Here is a 25,443-nt window from a genome sequence, read left to right on the forward strand (position 1 = left end):
GTGTGTGTGTGTGTGTGTTTCTTACCCTCCATTGAGTGTGGGCGTCAGGCCGAACAGGGTGCAGAGCCCCACAGACATAAGCAGAGAGCTGAGCACTGTTACCACGGCAGCCAGCGCCAAGCCCCATTTTGACTTCACCATGTCAATCTTACCTGGAGAGAGGAAGAAGTAGAGTTAACATAGACAGAGTTTACACACACTGAGAGGAAATAGTTAACATAGACAGAGTCTACACACACCGAGAGGAAAGAGTTAACATAGAGTTTACACACACCGAGAGGAAAGAGTTAACATAGACAGAGGCTACACACACTGAGAGGAAAGAGTTAACATAGAGTTTACACACACTGGAAAGAAAGACATAGACAGAGTTTACACACACTGAGAGGAAAGAGTAGAGTTTAACACTGAGAGGAAGTAGTTAACATAGACAGAGTCTACACACACCGAGAGGAAAGAGTTAACATAGACAGAGGCTACACACACTGAGAGGAAAGAGTTAACATAGAGTTTACACACACTGGAAAGAATAATGTCTCTGAGCATGAGAATTTATGCAGCTCTTAGTTGAAATGTGGTTTGTGTACAGTAGACTGCACGTGTGTGTGTGTGTGTGTGTGTGTGTGTGTGTGTGTGTGTGTGTGTGTGTGTGTGTGTGTGTGTGTGTGTGTGTGTGTGTCAGCATATTGTTGGTGAGTCTTATGGTAGATTCGTATGGTGGACTACAGTGTTCCTGTATAGGGGATTATCCCTGGACTAGACAGGAACAGCCTTGGCTAGGACTCGGTCAAACACACACACTAATCTGGGTCTTGGCTCTGTGGGCTTAACCGGGCACAATATTCCAGAGAAAACGAAGGGCCCCCAAAGCAAGAAAGTCGACTTCAGCATTTCATTTGAAACCAATTTCCCCCCACCGGCCTTAGTTATGGGACACATTACTTCAAGGAAGGAGGGATGGAAAGAAGGATGCATCTTTAACTAATTGAAACTAAGCCAACTCTTTCAGATCAGTGCAGATGAAGTGAACCTCTAGACTATTGAGATGCCCCCGTAGCACCCAGACTCCAGTCAGAGACTTACGTGTGGAGAAGTAGATGTAGGCAAACAGTATGATGTAGGTGGTGACCAGAGGGATGAGCTCGGCCATGCCTATCTCCTCCTTGAAGTGCACATGCACCATGTGGTCCTCGCGTAGGCTGCAGTTCACCGAGGGGTGTAGCTGGCGGAGACGCGCCCGCAGGCTAGACAGGAACCTGGCGTCGTAGCTGCCCAGGACCATGGTGATGGTGTAGGTGACCACCCTCTTCCTGCTGTACAGACTCACCCCTGTGTGTTTCACCGGGACGCCAAACAGCAGGTCTAACACACACACACACACACACACACACACACTCCGCATTACCAGTCTGCCTGACACTAGTTGGGGCCAGTGTATGTGAGCAGTGAGGAGCGTGCCCAATTTGACTGGAGCACGGCGTGAGATTCCCAAAAGGCTGGAGCGTCGGCCATCTTGCCCGCTCTAATTTCGCTCCAAAAAAGTAGTGTTCACTTCAGGAGCTCAGGGCATGTCCAGCCCAGCATGCAGTTGTAGTCTCCTTGTGTGTTGCTATATGCCCATGCTTTAGCTATAGCTATGGAGTTCACTAAATATTTTTATAAAGAAAATGATAAAACACACAGGTGCAAAATCAAGGTGACTGACAAAGATGAGGACCAAAAGCAAGAGAGAGAGAGTGTGGTGATGTAGTCTACAACTACAGAATCATTGTGGAATCTGACACGTTAACTGAAAGCATGATAGTATACTTACTACATGCACATGCTGAAAGAAAGGAACAAGGTTTGTAGATAACTAAAGTGTGTCATTGTAGCAAAGTATTTATAAACAAAAAAAATCTGATCTCTTAAAAGAGATCTATAAAATAGTCCATAAATATTTTGGCCCAATAGGCCTGGTAATGTTACATCCCCACTTTCAAGGAACTTTCCGTTTTGCTTGGTTTATTTTGCCTAAAAACCTTTAGGCCTACCGATAGAACATTTTTAAAACATCTCAGCTCAGGCTGGCAAGAGTGGCCAAAAGGGTGTTTAACATCCCCAGTTGCTCTGCAAGCGTGGAGAGGGAATTCTCTGCTGCTGACCTCTCCAGGCACCATCACACGAAGACACAGACGGGCGTGTATTCAAAACATTTATTAAAAGGCACTGTAGACAGAGAAATAAGGCATTTTTTTCATTTAATTTGTTTTGAATTATAAGTAAGTCACAGCCTAAATGTACAATTAACAGACTATAATGATTTAATACAACTAAATGTTATTTAAATGCTGAGCGCTTTATGTCCCTACCAGCCTGGTGTCGCATTCACAAATGCTTCACAATGTATTTCTTTATAAGCTATAGCCTTGAAATAATTGAAATAATAGCCTAAATAATTCATTTTTATTCATTCTTAGGCTCCCTGTCTGGCTCCTGACCTATTTAGAGTGTTTATATGCTGTTTAATATGACATGTAGCCTATTTTAAATGATGTTCGCTTCTTGTATTCACCTTTACATGTTTATTCAAATACCTTTCATTCAAATCCATATGGTTTGGTTTCAATACTTTAAAAAACCATTTGTACACCATAGTGCCCTCAAAGCTCATCACTAAGCTAAGGACCCTGGGACTAAACACCTCCCTCTGCAACTGGATCCTGGACTTCCTGATGGGCCGCCCCCAGGTGGTAAGGGTAGGTAACAACACATCCGCCACGCTGATTCTCACCATGGGGGCCCCTCAGGGATGCGTGCTCAGTCCCCACCTGTACTCCCTGTTCACCCATGACTACATGGCCAAGCACGACTCCAACACCACCATTAAGTTTGCCGACGACAACGATGAGACAGCCTATAGGGAGGAGGTCAGAGACCTGGCAGTGTGGTGCCAGGATAACAACCTCTCCCTCAACGTGATCAAGACAAAGATGATTGTGGACTACAGGAAAAGGAGGGCCGAGCACGTCCTCATTCTCATCGATCGGGCTCTCGTGGAGCAGGTTGAGAGATTCAAGTTCCTTAGTGTCCACATCACCAATGACTATCATTATCCAAACACACCAAGACGGTCGTAAAGAGGGCACGACAAAGCCTGAAAAGATTTGGCATGGGTCCTCAGATCCTCAAAAAGTTCTACAGCCAACGAGAGCACCCTGACTAGTTGCATCACTGCCTGGTATGGCAACTACTCGGCCTCCGACCGCAAGGCACTACAGAGGGTAGTGGATACGGCCAAGTACATCACTGGGGCCAAGCCTCCTGCCATCCAGGACCTCTATACCAGGCGGTGTCAGAGGAAGGCCCTAAAAATTGCCAAAGACTCCAGTCACCTTAGTCATAGACTGTTCTCTCAGCTACTGCACCGCAAACGGTACCAGAATGCCAAGTCTAGGTCCAAAAGGCTTCTTAACAGCTGCTACCCCCAAGTCAAAAGGCTATCCGGACTATTTGCATGGAACCCCCCCACCCCCACCCCCACGCTGTTGTTACTCTCTGTTTATTATCTATGCATAGTTACTTTACCTCTACCTACATGTAGATATTACCCTAATTACCTCGACTAACCTGTGCCCCCGCACATTGACTCTGTACTGGTACCCCCTGTATATAGGCCGTCAATGTAAATAAGAATTTGTTCTTAATTAACTGACTTGCCTAGTTAAATAAAGGTTAAATATATAGCCTCGCTACTGTTATTTTATTGTTGCTCTTCAATCATTTGTTATTTTTCACTAGCAAATACGTTAACACTTGTTTTTCTTAAAACTGCATTGTTGGTTAAGGGCTTGTAAGTAAGCATTTCACTGTAAGGTCTACTGTTGTATTCGGCGCATGTGACAAATACAATTTGATTTGTAGGTCCAGGTAGTCACAAAAATAGATGGGTGTTGGTTAAATTGTGATTTTAATAAATGGAGCGAATTTGGAGCGGGTTTTTAGAGGAAAGGACATCGAGCGCAAGCACCATTAGCGTTGAGCGGCTCTGCTCACACGCTCTGGTTGGGGCTCAATGAGCATTAGCTCATTCTTCCTCTGCTCTGCCCTCATTTACCTCACCCCTTCCCTCCCTTCCTCCCCTCTCTACCTCTCAGTGTGGCGGAGGTGTGCAGTCCTTTGGGTTCGTGCTGGTGGACGGTCTTCAGCAGGTCGGGGTCAGAGTCAAACAGCTCCCGCTGGTTCTGCCAGTAATTGCCGGGGGAGACCAGCAGACAACCGTGCTCCGGCAGCACTCTCTGCATACGCCGTAACCCCGGCAACAGGTCCGTCACCTGCAGGCAGAGCGCCTCCAAGCTCCTGACCCCAGAACTGCAAAGAGGTAATTCCGGTCAAGTCGAGGCGCATTTTAAGATAGAGCAAGCTAAAGGTGGGGGAGAGTGTGCGTGTGTAGTTTCCCATACCCGTCGTCGTGTACATGGTTGCGGATCTCCTCCAGCAGGCTGAATACGCGGCCCAGTGGGGAGCGGAACACGTCCACAGGGACCAGCGTACTGTCCCAGGGAGACACAGCTGCCTTCACCAGAACCGGCTGGATGTAGGCCACCGGAGGACCCCGATACTGGAGGAACAGAGCCATAGAGGGTTTTGAAAAACATGGCAGAGAAGCGAATGAGTTAGTTATTTTACAGTCCCTTTTTCAGTTGGTATTTCAAAGAATTCAATGCAAATGGTACTTGGGGGTGTTTGTAAAGATCATGATGTTACAAATGTACCATGTCAACAGTCAAGCCATGTAGGTACTGTAAGTGGGGTGATCTTTTAACCATGAGTCTTACCCAGTCAGGCCTCTCGCCGAGGTCTCCCTGGGGCTCATGGGAAGGGACGGTGTAATCTCGGACCCGTGTGGTGAATTCCACCGGCCCGGTTCCCGGCAGAGGCAGCTGCAGCAGGGGGTAACTGAGAGAGGGGGGAGAGAGCGTCGACATGGGAGAACATGGGATTGGAGAATAAGTGACAGTTAGGCCTGTAACTAATATTCAGACCCGAGTATTGTCGAAATCTTATCACAGCACTAAAATATACACCCTCTACCAAAATGATCATTGCCTTACAGTTAAATGTATGTACACTGAACAAAAACATAAAAATGCAATATGGAACAATTTCAAAGATTTTACTGAGTTTCAGTTCATATAAGGAAATCAGTCAATTGAAATAAATTCAGGCCCTAATCTATGGATTTCTCATGACTGGGAACAGTTGGTCACAGAAACCTTAAAATAAATGGTAGGGGAGTGGATCAGAAAACCAGTCAGTATCTGGTGTGACCATTATTTGCCTCATGTAGCATGACATCTTAGCATAGAGTTGATCAGGCTATTGCGAAGTTGCTGGATATTGGCGGGAACTGGTACAAGCTGCTGTACACATCGTTCCAGAGCATCCCAAACATGCTCAATGGGTGACATGTCTGGAGAGTATGCAGGCCATGGAAGAACTGGGACATTTTCAGCTTCTAGGAATTGTGTACAGATCCTTGCGACATGGGGCTGTGCATTATCATACTGAAAAATTAGGTGATTGCAGCGGATGAATGGCACGACAATGGGCCTCAGGATCTCTGTGCATTGAAATCGCCATCGATAAAATGCGATTGTGTTCATTGTCCGCAGCTTATGCCTTCCTATACCATAACCCCACTGCCACCATGTTCACAATAGCAAACCGCTCGCAAACACGACGGCATCTGCTGGTACAGTTGAAACCGGGATTCATCCGTGAAGAGCACACTTCTCCAGGATGCCAGTGGATATCTAATGTGAGCATTTGCCAACTGAAGTTGGTTGCGATGCTAAACTGCAGTCAGGTCAAGACCCTGTTGAGGATGACGAGCACGCATATGAGCTTCCCTGAGGTGGTTTCTGACAGTTTGTGCAGAAATTATTCGGTTCTGCAAACCCACAGTTTCATCAGCTGTCCGGATGGCTGGTCTCAGACGATCCCACATGTGAAGAAGCAGAATGTGGGCCAATTGCACACTCCCTCGAAACTTAATACATCTGTGGTATTGTGTTGTGTGAAAACACTGCACATTTTAGAGTGGCCTTTTATTGTCCCCAGCACAAGGTGCACTTGTGTAATGAGCATGCTGTCTAATTAGCTTCTTGATATGCCACACCTGTTAGGTGGATGGATTATCTTGGCAAAGGTGAAATGCTCACTAACGGGGATGTAAACAAATTTGTGCACAAAATTTGACAGAATTTCTGCAATCTTTTATTTTAGCCCATGAAACCAACACTTTACATGTTGCATTTATATTGTTGTTCAGTTTAATAACACATGTATGTGTATATAAGCATCCCTGAGTGTGAGAATGTCTGTAAGAGAGAAAAAAGAAGAAGCCACTGCTGGTGTGTTTTTAAAATATGAGTCTAACTAATGCCCACTCATTCCACCCTAATGCATGAGTAGGTAACTACAACCTTTTATCCCAGTTTGTCATCATCTTCACTCAAGGCCCACTTTCTAGGGCCCGTTTGCCCTGCAAACAAACTCATTTTAAATGAGAAAACACACACACACAGAGAGAAAACCAACAAGCCCATTACGTTCAAGGGCGCCTCCAAAATTCAGCCAGAGTGACAGTGCTGCATTTGTCTGTCTCTGTCAGGCCATTGGGTACACTTTACCACGACCGGAAATGATGATGACAGCCTGGCAATACTGTAGAAAAGGGATGAAGGTAGGTACACATTTGGATGATGCCAACCCTAGCCAGTTAAAATCTCTGTGCCACCTAGTTCTATAAATATCCGGACCTTGTGAGTGGAAATCTACAATTGTGTTATTTTATTACCCCACTGAGAAGGGTATAGGCCCTCTATTGCTGAGAAGTTGTAGCCCACCCTCCAAAGACGAGCAAAAGCATTTCAAACCTCTTGAATAATTAACTAAAGATTCCAACAGGTCATTGGGAAATTGATTTTCATGTGAGGACTGAACACACTGAAACATTTCTGGGTGTTCTACACACTAAACACTGACTCAGTATCCTGACATGCACCACATCAATATGTGCAGCTTGCATAGTTCCAAAGTATAGTACAATAAATATAATCTTATTGGTCACAAACATATTTAGCAGATGTTTTTGCGGGTGTAGCGAAATGCTTGTGTTTTTTTAAGTGACGTGACTGACAGTGTTGCTCAGTAAGTGCTTTAACACTCTTTCATCCTGGTTCTTTGGCAGCCTGTTAGGCCCGGGGCCACAGGATACAGATTTCTCTTTGAGGACACTACACCCTCTCTCCCACTCGCTCTCCCTCCCTCTCTAAGGTCACTGTACTGCCACAAAGGGCTTTTGTTTTGCAGCGGGAGCCCCCACCTCCTGGGAGGCAGATGGAGGGCCAGGCACACACAGATAGGCCTATTCTCCAGGGGTCACTTTCTCACAGCCCTCTGCTGTGTCTCTCTTTTTAACTCTGATCCCACCCCCTTAATTCCCTGCACTCAGTGCAGCCGTCAGCCAGCCGTGCTTTTGGCACTGCACTGCTGCCTCCACGGTTCCATGCTGTAACGTATTCGTTCCATCCTGTCCTGACTTCTCATCTGTGACAGGGTTCACCTCTAATGTGGAACTCTGAGGTGGAAAAGTGTGTGTTCTGTTCCCGAGTGCTGATTTATGTGTATGGCTACGGCCGTTTCATTTAGTTGACTGGGTTCTGCAGGGTCTGCTCCTTTTTCTCCCAGCTCTGTTGTTTACCTCTTTTTATATTTTCATCCATCCACTTCTCTTATCCTGACCTACCATCTCACCTCTGCCCATGTTGATTAAAAAATAGATACAATCCTTTCACAACTTGCCTTAAACCAACAATGAACGTGTTCAGAGAAAGCAGTACAAGAACTCACATCATCTCTTGAAGATGCCCATCCCCAGAAAGCCCATCCCCAGAAAGCCCATCCCCAGAACATCCCTCCCCATACACACATCCCTTCCTCAGACGTACCAGCAGGCGAGGATACTGGCGGAGGTGAAGAGGATGATGGGCACCGGATAGGATGCGCAAAGCAGCCCGTGGCGGAAGAACGCCGCCGAGATCTTCTCCCGCAGCCGCTCTCTCACCGTCATCCTGAGGGGCGGGGTCAGCTGCCGGCCATCGGGGGGCGCCGTGCGCGGGTGGGCGAGGACCGAGCGCCGCGGGGCATCCAGGGACCTAGGGAACCACAGAGACGAGAGGTGTGGGTTAATACAAACTCAGAGGATACCTGGGTTGGGGTTCAAATTGAATGCAGTCAATTCAGGAAGTGATTTGAATTTAAAATGAATAAATGGAAAAGCTTTGGATTAAAGCAATGATGAACATAGGTCTTTTTTTCTATTATTGAATTGTAATTCCATTTTACTTCCTCAATTTGAATTGGCCTCAACCCTGGAGGATACTCGGCACTCATCTCATAATCAGCTGCTGCTGAACGTAGCCTGTGTTCATGTTGCTTTGGACGGGTCTGCCTTATTACCAATTTATTACACAAAACACCTCAAACCCCTGTATGGCCACACACTGCAGAAACCAAAGAGAAGCCCTCTAACTCCCTGTCCCATCAGAAACACCATAGATATCGGAAAAAGTGCATTCCTGTCCCAGTACCTGTTCAGAGGGAAGCTTGGCTGCCTCTCATGCCTGTTTGGCCTTTGTCCCCCAAAAGCACCAGATTTTAAAAGGTTTCACGGAGATCCTTGGCTTAAAACAACAGAGTCCAATTCCAGGCACCACAGCCAAAGTGTGATTGACTGGCTCAGCTCTACCCCCTGAGAACTCTGGAAACATTCCTCTGGGGAATTTAGCCTACCTCTGGAGCGGCTTGATCTTCCACTATAAATACTCTATTTACAGTAAACATAGCAGGCAGCACAACACACATACCAACACAATGGGTAGAGGGTAAACCGAGGGTTGAATTTAATCAAAGACACCTCGAGTGCCTTGACTCACCCCATTTCTACTTTGCTCTACATATTGACCTGATATCTAGCCTGTAGGTCCCATTATGCCCTGTGCGTCCCATCTCCTCGGTCCTTCCCTGGTGTTGTGGTGCAGGAAAGCAAGGCCTGAGTTGGCAGGTGCTCAACATCATCTCCGTCAGTGAGTTAATCCGGGATAGGAAACGCCACGACGACGCTCGCAGGTCTACGCCCCCACCCTCTCTACCTCTTTTCCCCTAGTCTCTCCATTCTGCAGCTACACAGGTGAGGCTGACTTAACAGGTAACACTCTGTACACACATCAGGCAGGCAGTCAAGTCAGTCTTCACATGATAGTGAGTCAGTGCATACCTCAGACTATGAGGCATTTTAAGACAAAAAAAACAACTGTACCCAGCCAGCAATACCACAGAGACTTTATGATGCCAAGTCTTGAGACATGTGCCACTATGGTTTCCAGTAGCCCAGCTCAGGGAGGGGGCAGCAGTTCACCTTCAGTAGGCCTACCTGCTTAACCACTCATACAGCAAACAATACAGTTTCTGACAAAACAGAGGATGTCATTATGTTCCAAAAGCACATGTGCGAGAAAGTCAGGGACAAAAATGCCTCTCGAAACCATAAACCTCTTCTTTACATAGTAGCCTGTGTGGACTGTAGACATGTTTTTCTAGTTGCAAGTTCCCAGGAAATGAAAATAAGATGAATAGAAGTGAAATGGTGCGTACCGGTAGACTACATTTTCCAACAAATGTGCAGACACGCTTCTCTCAGAAACATGTTTGTTAGCTCATGGAGGAATTGGTAACAGAGTTACACAAGACTAGGCTTAAGATTTTATCATATGCTGCTCGGAAGAAGAGTGTGCCTGAAGTAAACCAAATAAATGCTTACCTCCTAACGATGCTTCCTAAAATCCCCAGTTTGAAGGCATCACTGGATCCTATACAATCCATTGCCATGATCCACACCTGTGTAAGGGGTCTTAAAACCCCAACGTACAAAAGCTAAGACTCCTAGCAAGTAGCACCATAAATGCAGAGATTTTAGGCTGCATTGAGAAGCAGCAAGATGGTATTTCAGCTCACTTCTCCCATATTGAACTGAGTACTTGCTCCTCAACTCTAATGCCCCATAACTGTACAGACCATTCTTGAGTCAATGTCAGCTGGGACTAATGCCTGCAGGCTTTATTGCGACATAACTCATTTACAGCCACCAATTTACAAACACACAGGGAGCAAACTGGCCCAGTCAATCAGTAACCACTATTATATAATTGAAAATGGCAAAAACCCGGTCCAAAAACTACAATGAAAACGTTGAGCGACACGTCATAAAAGCTTTAGTGATGAGACACAATTAATATTTAAATGGAAAAATCAGTGGGCCTACGTAGTGCATTGCGCAAAAAAACTAAACTCCTTAACATTCACATACTGAGTTGAATAAAATATCAGCTTAAAAAAAAACCTGTATACAATGTGAATGTGTGGATCTGTGTGTTATAAACATGCATGAAACATACAGTAGGTGAATGAATGGGAGAAGTGTGTCTGAAAATGTGAAAGTGTACAAAATGTCAATAAGTCGATATTTAACTTTTTTGTCCAGCAGGTCATTTTATAAGCAACGTTTCCTTTTTCAAAAACTCCAGAATGATATGAAGAGTGATCAGATGAATTGCAAAGTCCCTCTTTGCCATGCAAATGAACTGAATCCCCAAAAAACATTTCCACTGCATTTCAGCCCTGCCACAAAAGGACCAGCTGACATCATGTCAGTGATTCTGTCGTTAACACAGGTGTGAGTGTTGACGAGGACAAGGCTGGAGATCAGTCTGTCATGCTGATTGAGTTCGAATAACAGACTGGAAGCTTCAAAAGGAGGGTGGTGCTTGGAATCATTGTTCTTCCTCTATCAACCATGGTTACCTGCAAGGCAACACGTGCCGTCATCATTGCTTTGCACAAAAAGGGCTTCACAGGCAAGAATATTGCTGGCAATAAGATTGCACCTAAATCAAACATGTATCAGATCATCAAGAACTTAAAGGAGAGCGGTTCAATTGTTGTGAAGAAGGCTTCAGGGCGCCCAAGAAAGTCCAGCAAGTGCCAGGACCGTCTCCCAAAGTTTATTCAGCTCCGGGATCGGGGCACCACCAGTACAGAGCTTTCTCAGGAATGGCAGCAGGCAGGTGTGAGTGCATCTGCACGCACAGTGAGGCAAAGACTTTTGGAGGATGGCCTGGTGTCAAGAAGAGCAGCAAAGAAGCCACTTCTCTCCAGGAAAAACATCAGGGACAGACTGATATTCTGCAAAAGGTACAGGGATTGGACTGCTGAGGACTGGGGTAAAGTCATTTTCTCTGATGAATCCCCTTTCCGATTGTTTGGGGCATCTGGAAAAAAGCTTGTCCAGAGAAGAAGAGGTGAGCGCTACCATCAGTCCTGTGTCATGCCAACAGTGAAGCATCCTGAGACAATTCATGTGTGGGGTTGCTTCTCAGCCAAGGGAGTGGGCTCACTCACAATTTTGCCTAAGAACACAGCCATGAATAAAGAATGGTACCAACACATCCTTCGAGAGCAACTTCTCCCAACCATGCAGGAACAGTTTGGTTACGAAAAACACCTTTTCCAGCATGATGGACCACCTTGCCATAAGGCAAAAGTGATAACTAAGTGGCTTGGGGAACAAAACATGAATATTTGGGTCCATGGCCAGGAAACTCCCCAGACCTTAATCCCATTGAGAACTTGTGGTCAATCCAAGAGGCGGGTGGACAAACAAAACCCCACAAATTCTGACAAACTCCACACATTGATTATGCAAGAATGGGCTGCCATCCGTCAGGATGTGGCCCAGAAGTTAATTGGCAGTATGCCAGGGCGGATTGCAGAGGTATTGAAAAAGAAGGGTCAACATTGCAAATATTGACTCTTTGCATCAACTTCATGTAATTGTCAATAAAAGCCTTGTGAAATGCTTGTAATTATACTTCAGTATTCCATAGTAATATCTGACAAAAATATCTAAAGACACCGAAGCAGCAAACTTTGTGAAAATTAATATTTGTGTCATTCTCAAAACTTTTGGCCACGACTGTAAATAAAAGCCCTAACAGCAAAGCACCCCTACACCATCACACCTCCATGCTTCACAGTTGGAACCAGACATGTGGAGATCATCCATTCACCTACTCTGTATCTCACAAAGACACAGCGGTTGGAACCAAACATCTCAAATTTGGACTCATCAGACCAAAGGACAGATTTCCACCGGTATAATGTCCATTGCTCGTGCAAGTCTCTTATTCTTATTATTAGTGTCCTTTAGTAGTGGTTTCTTTGCAGTAATTCGACCATGAAGGCCTGATTCACGCAGTCTCCTCTGAACAGTTGATGTTGAGATGTGTCTGTTGCTTGAACTTTGAAGCATTTATTTGGGCTGCGATTTCTGAGGCTGGTTACTCAACTGAACTTATCCTTTGCAGCAATGATAACTCTGGGTCTTCCTTTCCTGAAACAGAGCCAGTTTCATCATAGCGCTTGATTGTTTTTGCGACTGCACTTTTCCAGATTGACTGACCTTCATGTCTTAAAGTAATGATGGCCTGTCATTTCCCTTTGCTTATTCGAGTTGTTCTTGCCACAAGATGGACTTGGTATTTTACCATATAGGGCTATATTCAGTATACCATACCTTGTCACAAGACAACAGATTGGCTCAAACGCATTAAGAAGTTCAGAAATCCACAATTTAACAAGGCACACCTGTTAATTGAAATGCATTCCAGGTGATTACCTCATGAAGCTGGTTGAGAGAATGCCAAGAGGATGCAAAACTGTCAAAGGCAAAGGGTGGCTACTTTGAAGAATCTCAAATATAAAATATATTTTGATTTGTTTAACACTTCTTTGGTTACTACATGATTCCATGTGTTTTTTCCTAGTTTGGATGTCTTCACTATTATTATACAATGTAGAAAATAGTAAGAATTAAGAAAAACCCTTGAATGAGTAGGTATGTCCAAACTTTGCCTAGTACTGTGTGTGTGTGTGATATATATATATATATATATATATATATATATATACACACACACACACACACACAAATATAAAATGCAACATACAACAAATTCAACAATTTTACCAAGTTATAGTTCATATAAAGAAAACAGTTCATTTAAATAAAATGATTAGACCCTAATCTATGAATTTCACAACTGGGAATATGGATATGCATCTGTTGGTCACTGAAACACTACATGACCAAAGTATGTGGGCACCTGCTCGTCAAACATCTCATTCCAAAATCAAGGGCATTAATATGGAGTTGGTCGCCCCTTTGCTGATATAACAGCCTCCACTCTTCTGGGAAGGCTTTCCATTAGATGTTGGAACATTGCTGTGTGGACTTGCTTCCATTCAGCCACAAGATCATTAGTGAGGTTGTGCACTGATGTTGGGCAATTAGGTCTGGCTCAGAGTCAGCGTTCCAATTAATCCAAAATGTGTTTGATGGGGTTGAGGTCAGGGCTCTGTGCAGGCCAGTCAAGTTCTTCCACACCGATCTCTACAAACTATTTCTGTATGGACCTCGCTTTGTGCACAGGGGCATTGTGATGCTGAAACAGGAAAGGACCTTCCCCAAGCTGTTGCCACAAAGTTGGAAGCACAGAATCATTTAGAACATCATTGTACGCTGTAGGGTTAATATTTCCCTTTACTGGAACTAAGTAGCCTAGCCCAAACCATGAAAAACAGCTCCAGACCATTATTCCTCCTTCACCAAACAGTTGTGGCTGAATTAGCAAAATCCACTCATTGAAAGGGGTGTCCACATACTTTTGTATTTATAGTGTACCCTTAAAAAAAGGTAGTAGGGTGTGGATCAGAAAACTGGTCAGTATCTGGTGTGACCACCATTTGCCTCATGCAGCACGACATCTCTGTCACATAGAGTTGATCAGGCTGTTGATTGTGGAATGTTGTCCCACTCCTCTTCAATGGCTGTTTGAAGTTGCTGGATATTGGTAGGAACTGGAACAAGCCTTGATCTAGAGCATCCCAAACATGCTCAACAGGTGACATGTCTGGTAAGTATGCAGGTCATAGAAGAACTGGGACATTTTCAGCTTCCAGGAATTGATTACAGATCCTTGCCACAGGGGGCCGTATATTATTATGCTGAAACATGAGGTGATGGCAGTGGATGAATGGCACAACAATTGGCCTCAGGATCGTCACAGGATCTCTGTGCATTCAAATCGCCATCGATAAAATGTCATTGTGTTTGTTGTCCGTAACTTATGCCTGCCCATACCATAGCCCCATTGCCACTATGGGGTACTCTGTTCACAACGTTGACGTCAGCAAACTGCTTGCGACGCTATCTGCGGTTGAGGCCGGTTGGACATACTGACAAATTCTCTAAAACATAACTTCTTGTGCTTACTGCAGAGAAATTCTAATTAAATTCTCTGGCAACAGCTCTGATGGACATTCCTGCAGTCAGGATGCCAATTACACGCTCCCTCAACTTAAGACATCTTTGGCATTGTATGGTGTGACAAAACTTGTACATTTTAGAGTGGCCTTTTGTCCCCAGCACAATGTGCACCTGTGTAATGATCATGCTGTTTAATCATCTTATTGATATGCCACACCAGTCAGGTGGGTGGATTATCTTAGCAAAGAAAAACATGCTCAACTAACAGGAATGTAAACACATGTGTGCACAAAGTTGGAGAGAAATAAGGTTTTCTTACACAATACTCCAGAATGTCAAAGTGGAATTATGTTTTTTGAAATTTGTACAAATGTAATTTAAAAAGAAAGCTGAAATGTCTTGAGTCAATAAGTACTCAACCACTGTTATGGCAACCCTAAATAAGTTCAGGAATACAAATGTGCTTAACAAGTTCGCACCTCAACAGTATGTTTTAGGCCATTTGCGATGCAGCCAGAGGTGACAGAGTACACAAGTTTGGGCCAGGCCAACAAAACAGACCGTTTTCAAATGTCAAATCAACTTTAGTGACAAAGTCCCAAATAAACAGTCACTTAATGTATAGCTGTTGACCAATCAAATTGCATTTGGTCAACGTTAACCAACTGGTGTGGCGCAGCTCTGTAACAATATAAATTCCCCAGACAGAAAAAAAATTAACTACATTTTAATTTCACAATTTGGTACCAATTACAGTTAGTACTACTGCTAGAACATAATTCAGAAACACTGTCACCCTCGTCTGTGAACACAGTAGGTGAGGGTGGCGATGGTGATGCAACACAATAAATATCCCTGCAACATGATCTCATTCAAATCAATTGTGTGAAAGTTTTCCCAATGCTTAGATTAATGGTAATTAATTAAATGGGTGAATAATTGGTGTTAGTTTTCTGCCATGAGAACAAACTTTACAGGCCTCCCGAGGGCGCGCTGTCAAACAAGTCACCAGTAGCGTTAGCTTTAACAGGTGCTACTTAGCTTGCTAACGTTAGCGAATGCAGGGCAACTTAATTTGAATGCCACTACCTAGCCAATATTTACTTCCTTCGTATTACCATATACAACTGAAATGTCAAAAACATTGTTAATCCATAATTCTGCAATATGGAACGTTGTAAAATCAGCTTCAACGCTTGAATCAAGCGTAACGTCGTTAGCTAGCTTATGTTAGCAGATATGGTAAATGCTTGTTAACACTTTGCTGAATGATGCCAACCAACACCAGCAACGTATCCATGACAGCAAGGCAGGGTTGTTGACCTTACGCTGATAGTATGGCAGGCAGCTAGCAATTAGATAATCACATTAGCTAGCGATTTGCCAAGTAATGCCAGTGACAGTGTTTATAGTTATTAGTTAAGCGAACTTCGCTGGCTATAACGTTAGCTACCAAAAAACACCTAATCGTGAGTCCCGCGTTCATCCCCCCGCCAAACACAGATAAGTTCTACCCAAGGTCGAAAAAATACATCTTCAATCTAGGTTCTACCCGTCTAACTTCGTTAGCTAGTTTAAAGAGTATTATGGGCCGCTTTGCTGGCTAATCGAGTCAATTAGCTACCGAAGTTAACACACACCAAAGTTAACTAGCTACTACGTTACACTTGACTTGCCTGGCTGAATAACTTTCTCGTGTCTTCGTCGAGAGTGCTGGTCCTGCTATCCAGGAGCTATTCGTGTACGGTCTTATCCTCCTTATTATAGTAACTTAACTGGAAAAAACTGACTGCATCAACAGAACCATGTCACCAGTGTATTTTCATCAGCAGCGTGAATTGTCGACCTCTCACCCTTTACTTCACCCAAGACAGGAAAGCATGAGGATATAGCGACACCCGCTGGATATTATTGAAAACGTGTTTTACTACTGTAAACCACACAGTATTTTACTTTCATGACCAACAACGCCCCCAAAAACTCTTACACTGGTCTTAAATGTGCCGTTTATTGTTTCGTATAACACAAGTGCAACCTAGTCAGGTCAGTTCACATGTTGCTTGAGAAATTACCTATTCACCCAGGCTTCCTATGTCAGCTTTGAAATGCATCTGCTGGGTTGGTTTTAAAGCGGAAATCCAATCTCCAGTTCAAAACTAATCCCGACCTGTTTCATGATCATTACCATCTTTGTAGCTGTGCCATTTCATATATGACAGCATAGGCAGGTCCATTAAGGCATCTCCATTTTGAAGTAGTCCATTTTCTTCTTCACAATTGACTGATCCCTTCTGATGACCCAATTGGACATGATTCCAACAGTCACCAGGAGGGATCAGCCAATGAAATTGGAAGTTCCATGAGGTTGACTACTTTAAAATGGCGGAGGTCCAATAGCCACCCATGATAATATAGCCTTTTGGCCACTAGAGGTCTCTATCATTCTCTATCATTCTCTATGGCTGAGCCCAGAGAGCCATGTGACTGAGAGGTGAGGGAAGGGAGGCATTGAGGCCTCAAAGGACTGCACTGGACATCCCCCTGGCGAAAAAGGAAGCCCCCTTGTCATGGACCTTGTACTGGAAGAGTTTCTTCTGGGCCTGCTGCTTGTCACATTGTCCTCGCCAGCACACTTCCACCTGAAACACAGTACAGTTCAGCTTAATGTGTTTAACAGTTTTCTACTGCATATAACATGCAATCTCTTTCTCTCCACTCACACACACACACACACACACACACACACACACACACACACACACACACACACACACACAAATAATGTAATCCATCTGACTTGTCCGTGGATGTCCCTGCAGTAGCCGGTGGGAAGACCCTGTACTTGGAGTGTGAGGCTGCACTGGTGTATAAGGCCCCTCAGGAGCCGCTCTGAGCCTTCCTCATCACTCTCCTCTTCTTCTTCTGCCTCACATCGCACCAACATCACCATGCTGCCCTGCAGATCAAAAGGGATAGTAGATAGAGGAATGTGTGTGATTATTTGAACAGAGTCAGACAATGGAGAGACAGCGAGCTTGTGATAGCGTGCGCCTCCCATGTCACACCGCTCATCCGAACACTCCACTAGCTTCCAGCCGAAGCTCGCATCCACTACAAAATTATTGTACTTGCCTACGGAGCAGCAAGAGGAACTGCACTAAATAAGTTGCTCTGGATAAGAGCGTCCACTAAATGACTCAAATGTAAATGTAAAATGTGATATACTGTATTATCTGACCTGCAGCTCAGAGCAGACAGTGGCTCTGCAGTAATGACTGAAGTCCAGCGCCGCCCCAACACTGACCCCCAGACTCAGGACCACACTGAGGTCATCCACCAGGAGCACAGGGGGACCCCACTCCTCAGCTCCACCCACTGCCCCCCTTACATTGTCCCGCACAAAGTCATATAGACCCCGCAGGCCGGAACTGGGATCTCTGTGGAGAGGTGGAAGGGAACAGAGAGACAGGGAGAAAGATTGAGGGGGCGAGGGATGAGAGAAAGAAAGAAAGGGGACAGAGGGGGAGATAAATGAAGCAGGAAGAGATTTTCAGATTCATACTATCATTAACTGCTTCGATTACATCAGAAAAAAAGGTGTATGAGTGTGTCAAACAATACATATTGGATTCCCAGAACCAGATAAAGTCTATGATATTGTAGGACCAAAAAGCACTTTCAATGGAGCTTCTGCACTGAATGAACATGCTTTTTCGTCCAGGAGTAGGCTTAATCGAAGTCAACACTACAGACAGGTGGTACCTGAGGAAGTCCATTGTCCGGGTTCCTTTGCTGGCCTCCCCCTGAAGAAGTACCCCCAAGGATTCCTTTAGTCCCTCTAGGAACACCAGCTGCCCTTTCTCCCTTGCCTGGGTCAAACTCACACCCTGATTAACATGGAACACAATGAAAGAACCCATACAAAATGTAGTTAATACATCTCCACCAAGCAACAGCAAATCATACACAACTGTAAAGACACATTTACTTGCACAGTATGTATAAGAGGGGCTGGGGGGGAGTTTAACCCAGCGTTTTGGAGGATAAGTATACTCACCAACCGTTGACTGATTGCACTGTAGTGACTGAAGGACTGCACAAGACCCAAGAAACACACCTTACAGCCCGCTGTAAATCACACAAAAACATTCTGAGCACGTCTGGCCTCAACAGATTTTATTTTTGACCACTTATGAGAGTGCATCATAGTACACAACTTGGCCCCATTGGTTCCCTCTATTATTGTAATTTCAGCTAACACTACAGTCAACATCAATAGAGGGCATGGTGTTACAGACAAGTATCAGTCAACTAGACATCAGTCCACTCACATAAATCCTCACCTCGTAAATAAAAGGAGAGGAAATGGTGAATGAGGAAGGACGCGTCTGTATGTTTGTCAGACACTAAAATAAACTCTCCCTGTAAAAAAAACACAAATAAATCCAAAGGTTAGGATTAGGCATAAGGGTTTAAATTGGTTACGGTTAGAGGTGAGGTTATGGTTACCGGCTTGAAGCTGTCAGGACTAGTATTGAGAATACTGTTGAGCTCTGCAAACATCTTGAGAAGGGATGAAGATTTCTCATACGAATCTTTTGATGTCTTCTGGTGAGTTGCTAGTTAGCTATTAATAAAGTATTATCTAGCTAGCTAGATATCTTAACCAACGTCTTTACATATGAAAGCTTAACACTACCAGGAAAGTACATTTAGCTAGCTACAGTAGTACTGCAGACTGTCGAGGGAGACTATGAAGTTGGCTAGATTGTTGACACGATTTTGTTTTTTGCGTTATCCAGGACAAATCACAACAACTCAAAGTACCTTTTCATCAATAATAACTACATTCATTGAATATGTTCAAAACAATTCCCTATTCATAGCTATTTCTTTTTCCGAATGTTTGTTGTGAAAAAGTAGCATGATATACACGACCGTAGTTTCTACTGCACGAAGAGAGGGACAATCTGAGTATGTGAAAAGCGTTTCGACTTCTTCTTTGACGAAGTTTAACGGCGGTTGGCATCCAATAATTGTTGCATTACCGCCACCTACTAGACTGGAGTACAACGCCCTTATACTTATCTTGAAACAAAGAAATACCCTACCTTCTAAAAGTACACTCCTCCCAAAAATCTCCCTACTCCACTATTTAAATATATTTAGTTCTACCTCAGGCCAACAACCTGAAAGGATGGGACACCACCACTTAACACACCCTGTAACTCTTCTGATGTCAAGTCTCGCACACCCAAATACCTCACTGCAGCTGCCACCACAACTTACATTTTCTGTGATTTACTTTCCTTACATGCAATACAGTTGATAACCATTGCTGTAAATGCAAAACATCCAATCTTACTGAAACATATATCAGTTGTAGGCCTAACCCTCTGTACTGGTACAGATCTACTACTCACACCACTCCTCTTAGGATCCACCCCTCTGTACTGGTAAATATCAACAACTCACACCACTCCTCTCAGGATCCCTCCCCCTTGACCCATATTCCTCTACTTTCTTCACTGCCTCAGCATATGACAACTTCTGCACTACTGGAATCCTCAACCCGCCTCTCTCGCACGGGACATCCCTGATCCCCAGGCCCATGGGCACCCATACAATTAACACATACCACTACTATCCCCAATGCTACACATTATTTTGTCTCATGCCCCTCTGCACACTTCTCACACCTAGGAACCACCCTCCTACACACTGCTGCCACATGCCCATAAGCTTGACACCTGTAACAACGTAATGTATTCTGCACAAAAACTCATACAGGATAACTTATATATACTAACATCACTTTGTCGGGCAAAGACTCAACATAAAAACTCAAAAGAACAGACAATGACTTTTCTCTTTCACCACTCACGTCACCCTGTCTGCGTTGTACCAAATGACGAGCATCACAAACACCGGGAATCTTCCCCTTCAGTTGGTCAACTTTTATATTTACTGCTACCCCAGTAATCACTATTTTCAATGGCGCTCTTTTCTTGAGAGCAAAACAATTCACATTTCTTGCCTCCATTCGTTTAAAGCAGAGCGCCTTCTCCCTCTGACCAGCAGTAACACAAACAATAATCACAAGACCACTTCTGGTTATCCTCGCCGATTCCACAGCACCCAACTCTGTTTTCACCCACCCTGAAACCACAAATGGATCAGCCAAAAGGCAAGAGTCCACTTTTTCCAAAAACTTCACTCCATCTTCATCCTGACCCTCGGTGCAAGGCTCATTCTCTGAGAACTTCAACACACCTACCACCTACCACCTCCGATACTTTGACCTCATTCACTTCCATTTCTCCTCCTGTCTTCAGGTCACTCTACTTACACTTCCTACCATCCCACTTTAACAAACCATCTCCCTTTTCCCCACTATTTTTGACAGACTCAAGCTCACCCTCTTCCTCCCTCTCTCTCTTAGACCTCCTCTGCCTCTCTTTTCCCTCCATTGCTCCTCCTTATTCCAAGTATACGACTCCTTATGATAATCATACACTTCCCTGACATGCATCTTGTTCTTGCCTTCTCAAGGGATGCCATTTAGCCAGCTGTCACAATCTCCATATGGACCCCTTCTTCTTCTTCTTCGTTGGAGTTTAACGGCGGGTGGCATCCAATATGTTGCATTACTGCCCCCAACTCAACTATAATATAAATCCATTATACTTTGTGATACAACATTTTTTTTTTATTAAAAAACTTCCAACTAATCATACACATTAAAAATCTACGACCCTGTTCTTGCACCATACCAACGGCCTGGCAGGACGGGACACCACCACTCAACACCTCCTGTAACTCTTCAGAAATCAGATCTTGTATGCCAAAATAATTCTCTGCAGCTGTCACTACAACATCTGTCATGACAACATCTAGTGACATCTGTCACTACAACATGTATTTTCTGTGATTTATGTTCTATTTCTGCAGTATAATTGATAAGCATTGCTATGAATGCTAAGAAGCCAACCTTACTGAAGCATACAGTACCAGTCAAAAGTTTGGACACACCTACTCATTCAAGGGTTTTTCTTTATTTTTACTATTTTCTACATTGTAGTATAATAGGGAAGACATCAAAACCATGAAATAACACATATGGAATCATGTAGTAACCAAAAAAATGTTATAACATATATTTTGATTTGTTTATTTGAGATTCTTCAAAGTAGCCACCCTTTACCTTGATGACAACTTTCCACACTCTTGGCATTCTCTCAACCAGCTTCATGAGGTAGTCATCTGGAATGTGTGCCTTGTTAAAAGTTAATTTGTGGAATTTTCCTTTCCTTCTTAATGTGTGTGAGCCAATCAGTTGTTTTGTGACAAGGTATGGTATACAGAATATAGCCCTATTTGGTAAAAGACCAAGTCCATATTATGACAAGAACAGCTCAAATAAGCAAAGGGAAATGACAGTCCATCATTACTTTAAGACATGAAGGTCAGTCAATACGGAACATTTTAAAAACTGAATGTTTCTTCAAGTACAGTTGCAAAAACAATCACGCGCTATGATTAAACTGTCTCTCAGTTTCAGGAAAGGAAGACCCAGCGTTACCTCTGCTGTAGAGGATAAGTTCATCAGAATTACCAGCCTCAGAAATTGGAGCCCAAATAAATGCATTGCAGAGTTCAAGTACAGACACATCTCAACATCAACTGCTCAGAGGAGACAGCATGAATCAGGCCTTCATGGTCAAATTGCTGCAAAGAAACCACTACTAAAGGACACCAATAAGAAGAAGGGGCTTGCTTGGGCTAAGAAAAACTAGCAATCGACCTTAGACCAGTGGAAATATGTCCTTTGGTCTGATGAGTCCAAATTTGAGATTTTTGGTTCCAACTACCGTGTCTTTGTGAAATGCAGACTAAGCGAACAGATGATCTTCGCATGTTTGGTTCCCACCGTGAAGCATGGAAGATGTGTGATGGTTTTGGGGGTGCTATGCTGGTGACACTGTTTGTGAATGATTTAGAATTCAAGACACACTTAACCAGTATTGGTACCACAGCCTTTTGCAGCGATACGCCATCCCATCTGGTTTGTGCTTAGTGGGACTATAATTTGTTTTCAACAGCACAATGACCGAACACACCTCCAGGCTGTATAAGGGCTATTTGACCAAGAGCGAGAGTGATGGAGTGCTGCATCAGATGACCTGGCCTCCACAATCACCCGACTTCAACCCAATTGATATGGTTTGGGATGAGTTGGACCGCAGAGTGAAGGAAAAGTAGCCAACAAGTGCTCGGCATATGTAGGAACTCCTTCAAGACTGTTGGAAAAGCATTGTGCAAAGCTGTCATCAAGGCGAAGGAAGAGTGGCTACTATGAAGAATCTCAAACTTGAAATATCTTTTGATTTGTTTAACACGGGTTACTTTGGTTACTACATGATTCCATATGTGTTATTTCATAGTTTGGATGTCTTCACTACTGTTCTACAATGTAGAAAATAGTAAAAATAAAGAAAAACCCTTGAATGAGTAGGTGTGTCCAAACTTTTGACTGGTACTGAATAACACTAGTTGGCCCATCCCTCTGTGGTGGCACAGATCTACAACTCACAGGGATCCTCTCAGGATCCCTCAACCATGACCCACCTTCCTATACTTTCTTCACTGTCTCAGCATACGACACCTTCTGCACTACTCTGACTCTAGCCACCTCAACCTGCCTCTCTCGCACTGAACACTTCCGATACCCAGCAACATGGGCAGCCCTACAGTTGACACACACAACTTCATCCACCGAAACGATACACAATCCTCTATCCCATGCCCTCCTGCACACTTAACACATCATGGAATCTCCGGCCTACAAACTGCTGCGACATGACCATAAACGGTGCAACTGAAACAGCGCAGGGGATTGTGTACCAAAGCTCTAACAGGATAAATCCTAAGGTGACTCAAAACTCAGAAGGACTCAGAAGGACTGACAGTGAATTCTCTGTTATACCACACTCACCACTGGGTCTGCGTCACAGCAAACGGAGGGCATCACAAACACCAGGAATCTTCAGCTTCAATTTCTCCACCTCCACACTTAACGCTACCCCAGAAATCACTCATTTCAATTGTGCCCTGTTCCTAAGAGCAAAGCAAGAAACAGATCTTGAACCAAGTTACGTGACACCGAGCGCCCACTCCCCCTGGTCAGAAGAAACACAAAGAAACATCATAAGTCCACTACAGGTTACCTGATTTAACTGCACCCACCTCCTTTCCCTCCCACCCTGAAACCATAAATGGATCCGCCAAAAGGTAAGGACCCATGTCACTCCTACTGGACCAGATTCTTCTTTATCATGTCCATTGATGCCAGGCTCGGCGTCCGAGCTGTTCACTACACCTTCCACCTCACTTAACTCACCCTCATTCACTTCCATTTCCCCTCCAGAACTCGGTCTGGCACACGGCTCACTCTGTTCGCACTTGACATCAATCCTCTTCAACAACACCCCATCTCTATTTTTATCACCATCTTCCTCAGTTTCAAATTCAACCTTTCCTTTCCTCATTTATCTTCAACCTCTTCTTCCTCTTTTCCCCCTCTATTCTTCGTCAGAATACACCTCTCTGTGTCCCTATCCCAATATTCCTCTTTTCCCCTGACTTTGCTTGCGGCCCGGTGGCATCCCGACGTAACTCCCTCTCATAATCCTGCTCACCTCGGAAACGTGTCTTCTCCGGGCGCCAACATTCTGAGAGCATGATCAGAGGCCCCAAACTGAACTCTGTTCTACTCTCGTCACGGTGGAAAACCTTCAGCTCTCCGCTTCTTTAGTCTCTCTGAACGTCGGACCTCGTTCAACGCATTTCCGCCATGTCGACATTTCACAAACAAATTTTACACATCATTTTTTAAAATATATGTTGCTCTCAGGGAATGTAATTCATTGAGCACTGCTCAATTATGGGTTATAGATATGAAGCGCTCTTTGCATTTGAACATATCAAGGGAGGAATCACGGATGCATTTAATTGATGCATTTGCTCCATACACACGCTTGTCATTCTTCATCTTCTATACATTTCTCTTGGCGGATGGCAACCGAGAGGTGCGCACACCGCCATTGTACTGGAGTGTGACGCGGGTCACGGCCTCTCTATTAATCAATTCCTCCTCTCTAGCCCTGTGTTTCCTCCTACTGTTCTGGAGTGTTGAATTCATTACACTTTGTGACACAAAGAATAAGTGAAATTTACGGGGGAAAAGGGAAGAAAAAATGCCCGACCAACTAACCAACTAAACACCCATTAAAACATCATCACTTTTCCACTGCTTGGGTCTATCTTATCCTACACCAGGCCGGCAGCTTCGGAGGACGGGCCACTGTCATTCAACACACCTCGTAACTCTTCTGCAGTAAAATGTCATACACCTCAAGTACTTCTCTGCAGCTGCCACCACAACATCTATTTTCTGTGATTTACATTCCCTTTCTAAGCTACAGATGATAGCCATGGCTACGAATGCTGAGAATCCAACCTTACAGAAGCACATGTGATTCCTATCACTCTCTATTGGCTTCAGCCTACTTAAAGGGAGTCTCTTAGGATCCTTCTCTCTGGACCCATCTTCCTTTACTACACTCTTCACTGCCTCGGCATACGACACCTTCTGTACTAGTCTGATCCTGGCAACCTCAACCTGCCTTTCCATCACCAGACACTTCTGATCTCCAGCACCATGGGTACTCCTACCTACAGGTATCACACACACAACTTTTCCCAACGATGCTGCAACCTGATCTGAGAGCAATTCGTTAGTATATGTTACGTCTCGTATGGTATGTATTCATTTGTGGATTTCATCACTCATTTCACATGATATGTTACGAATTACAATTTGTATCATATGTTAAGAATTTGCTAAATGTACAATATGTTACCAATTTGCAATAAATACCTTATGTTATGATTTGCAAAAAATATTATATTTTATGAATTCTAGTTAGGTAGCTAACGTTAGCTAGCCTAGGGGT

The 25,443-nt window shown here is 44.1% G+C and overlaps 2 protein-coding genes across 6 annotated transcripts in view; both read right to left on the minus strand.

The window, feature by feature from the left end:
* LOC118367605 (sterol regulatory element-binding protein cleavage-activating protein-like) overlaps positions 1-16,296 on the minus strand; it is a 33,232-nt gene extending 16,936 nt beyond the window's left edge. Inside the window, exons 1-7 of one of the 5 annotated variants that reach the window (XM_052494381.1) lie at positions 16,205-16,296; positions 7,995-8,201; positions 4,818-4,938; positions 4,443-4,600; positions 4,130-4,350; positions 1,084-1,362; positions 26-152 (exon numbers count right to left, since the gene is read on the minus strand). In XM_052494381.1, the coding sequence (XP_052350341.1) occupies positions 26-152; positions 1,084-1,362; positions 4,130-4,350; positions 4,443-4,600; positions 4,818-4,938; positions 7,995-8,116 (1,028 nt within the window). In that variant the 5' untranslated portion in view covers positions 8,117-8,201; positions 16,205-16,296. Of the gene's footprint in view, positions 1-25; positions 153-1,083; positions 1,363-4,129; positions 4,351-4,442; positions 4,601-4,817; positions 4,939-7,994; positions 8,202-8,636; positions 8,661-8,981; positions 9,126-9,865; positions 10,100-16,104 lie in introns of those variants that run through there. The other 4 variants (XM_052494380.1, XM_052494378.1, XM_052494379.1 and 1 more) reach the window with 4 other exon arrangements.
* Positions 16,297-16,422: 126 nt separating this feature from the next.
* Positions 16,423-19,406, minus strand: elp6 (elongator acetyltransferase complex subunit 6). Its single transcript, XM_035751070.2, has 7 exons — positions 18,938-19,406; positions 18,772-18,850; positions 18,486-18,556; positions 18,191-18,315; positions 17,667-17,865; positions 17,226-17,384; positions 16,423-17,067 (listed from the first exon to the last, which is right to left on the minus strand). The coding sequence occupies exons 1-7, from the start codon at positions 18,989-18,991 to the stop codon at positions 16,945-16,947; spliced, it is 810 nt and encodes a 269-aa protein (XP_035606963.1). The 5' UTR covers positions 18,992-19,406; the 3' UTR covers positions 16,423-16,944.
* Positions 19,407-25,443: the final 6,037 nt, after the last annotated feature.

Source organism: Oncorhynchus keta, chromosome 34 (genome assembly GCF_023373465.1).
Source record: "Oncorhynchus keta strain PuntledgeMale-10-30-2019 chromosome 34, Oket_V2, whole genome shotgun sequence".
Lineage (NCBI taxonomy): Eukaryota > Metazoa > Chordata > Actinopteri > Salmoniformes > Salmonidae > Oncorhynchus > Oncorhynchus keta.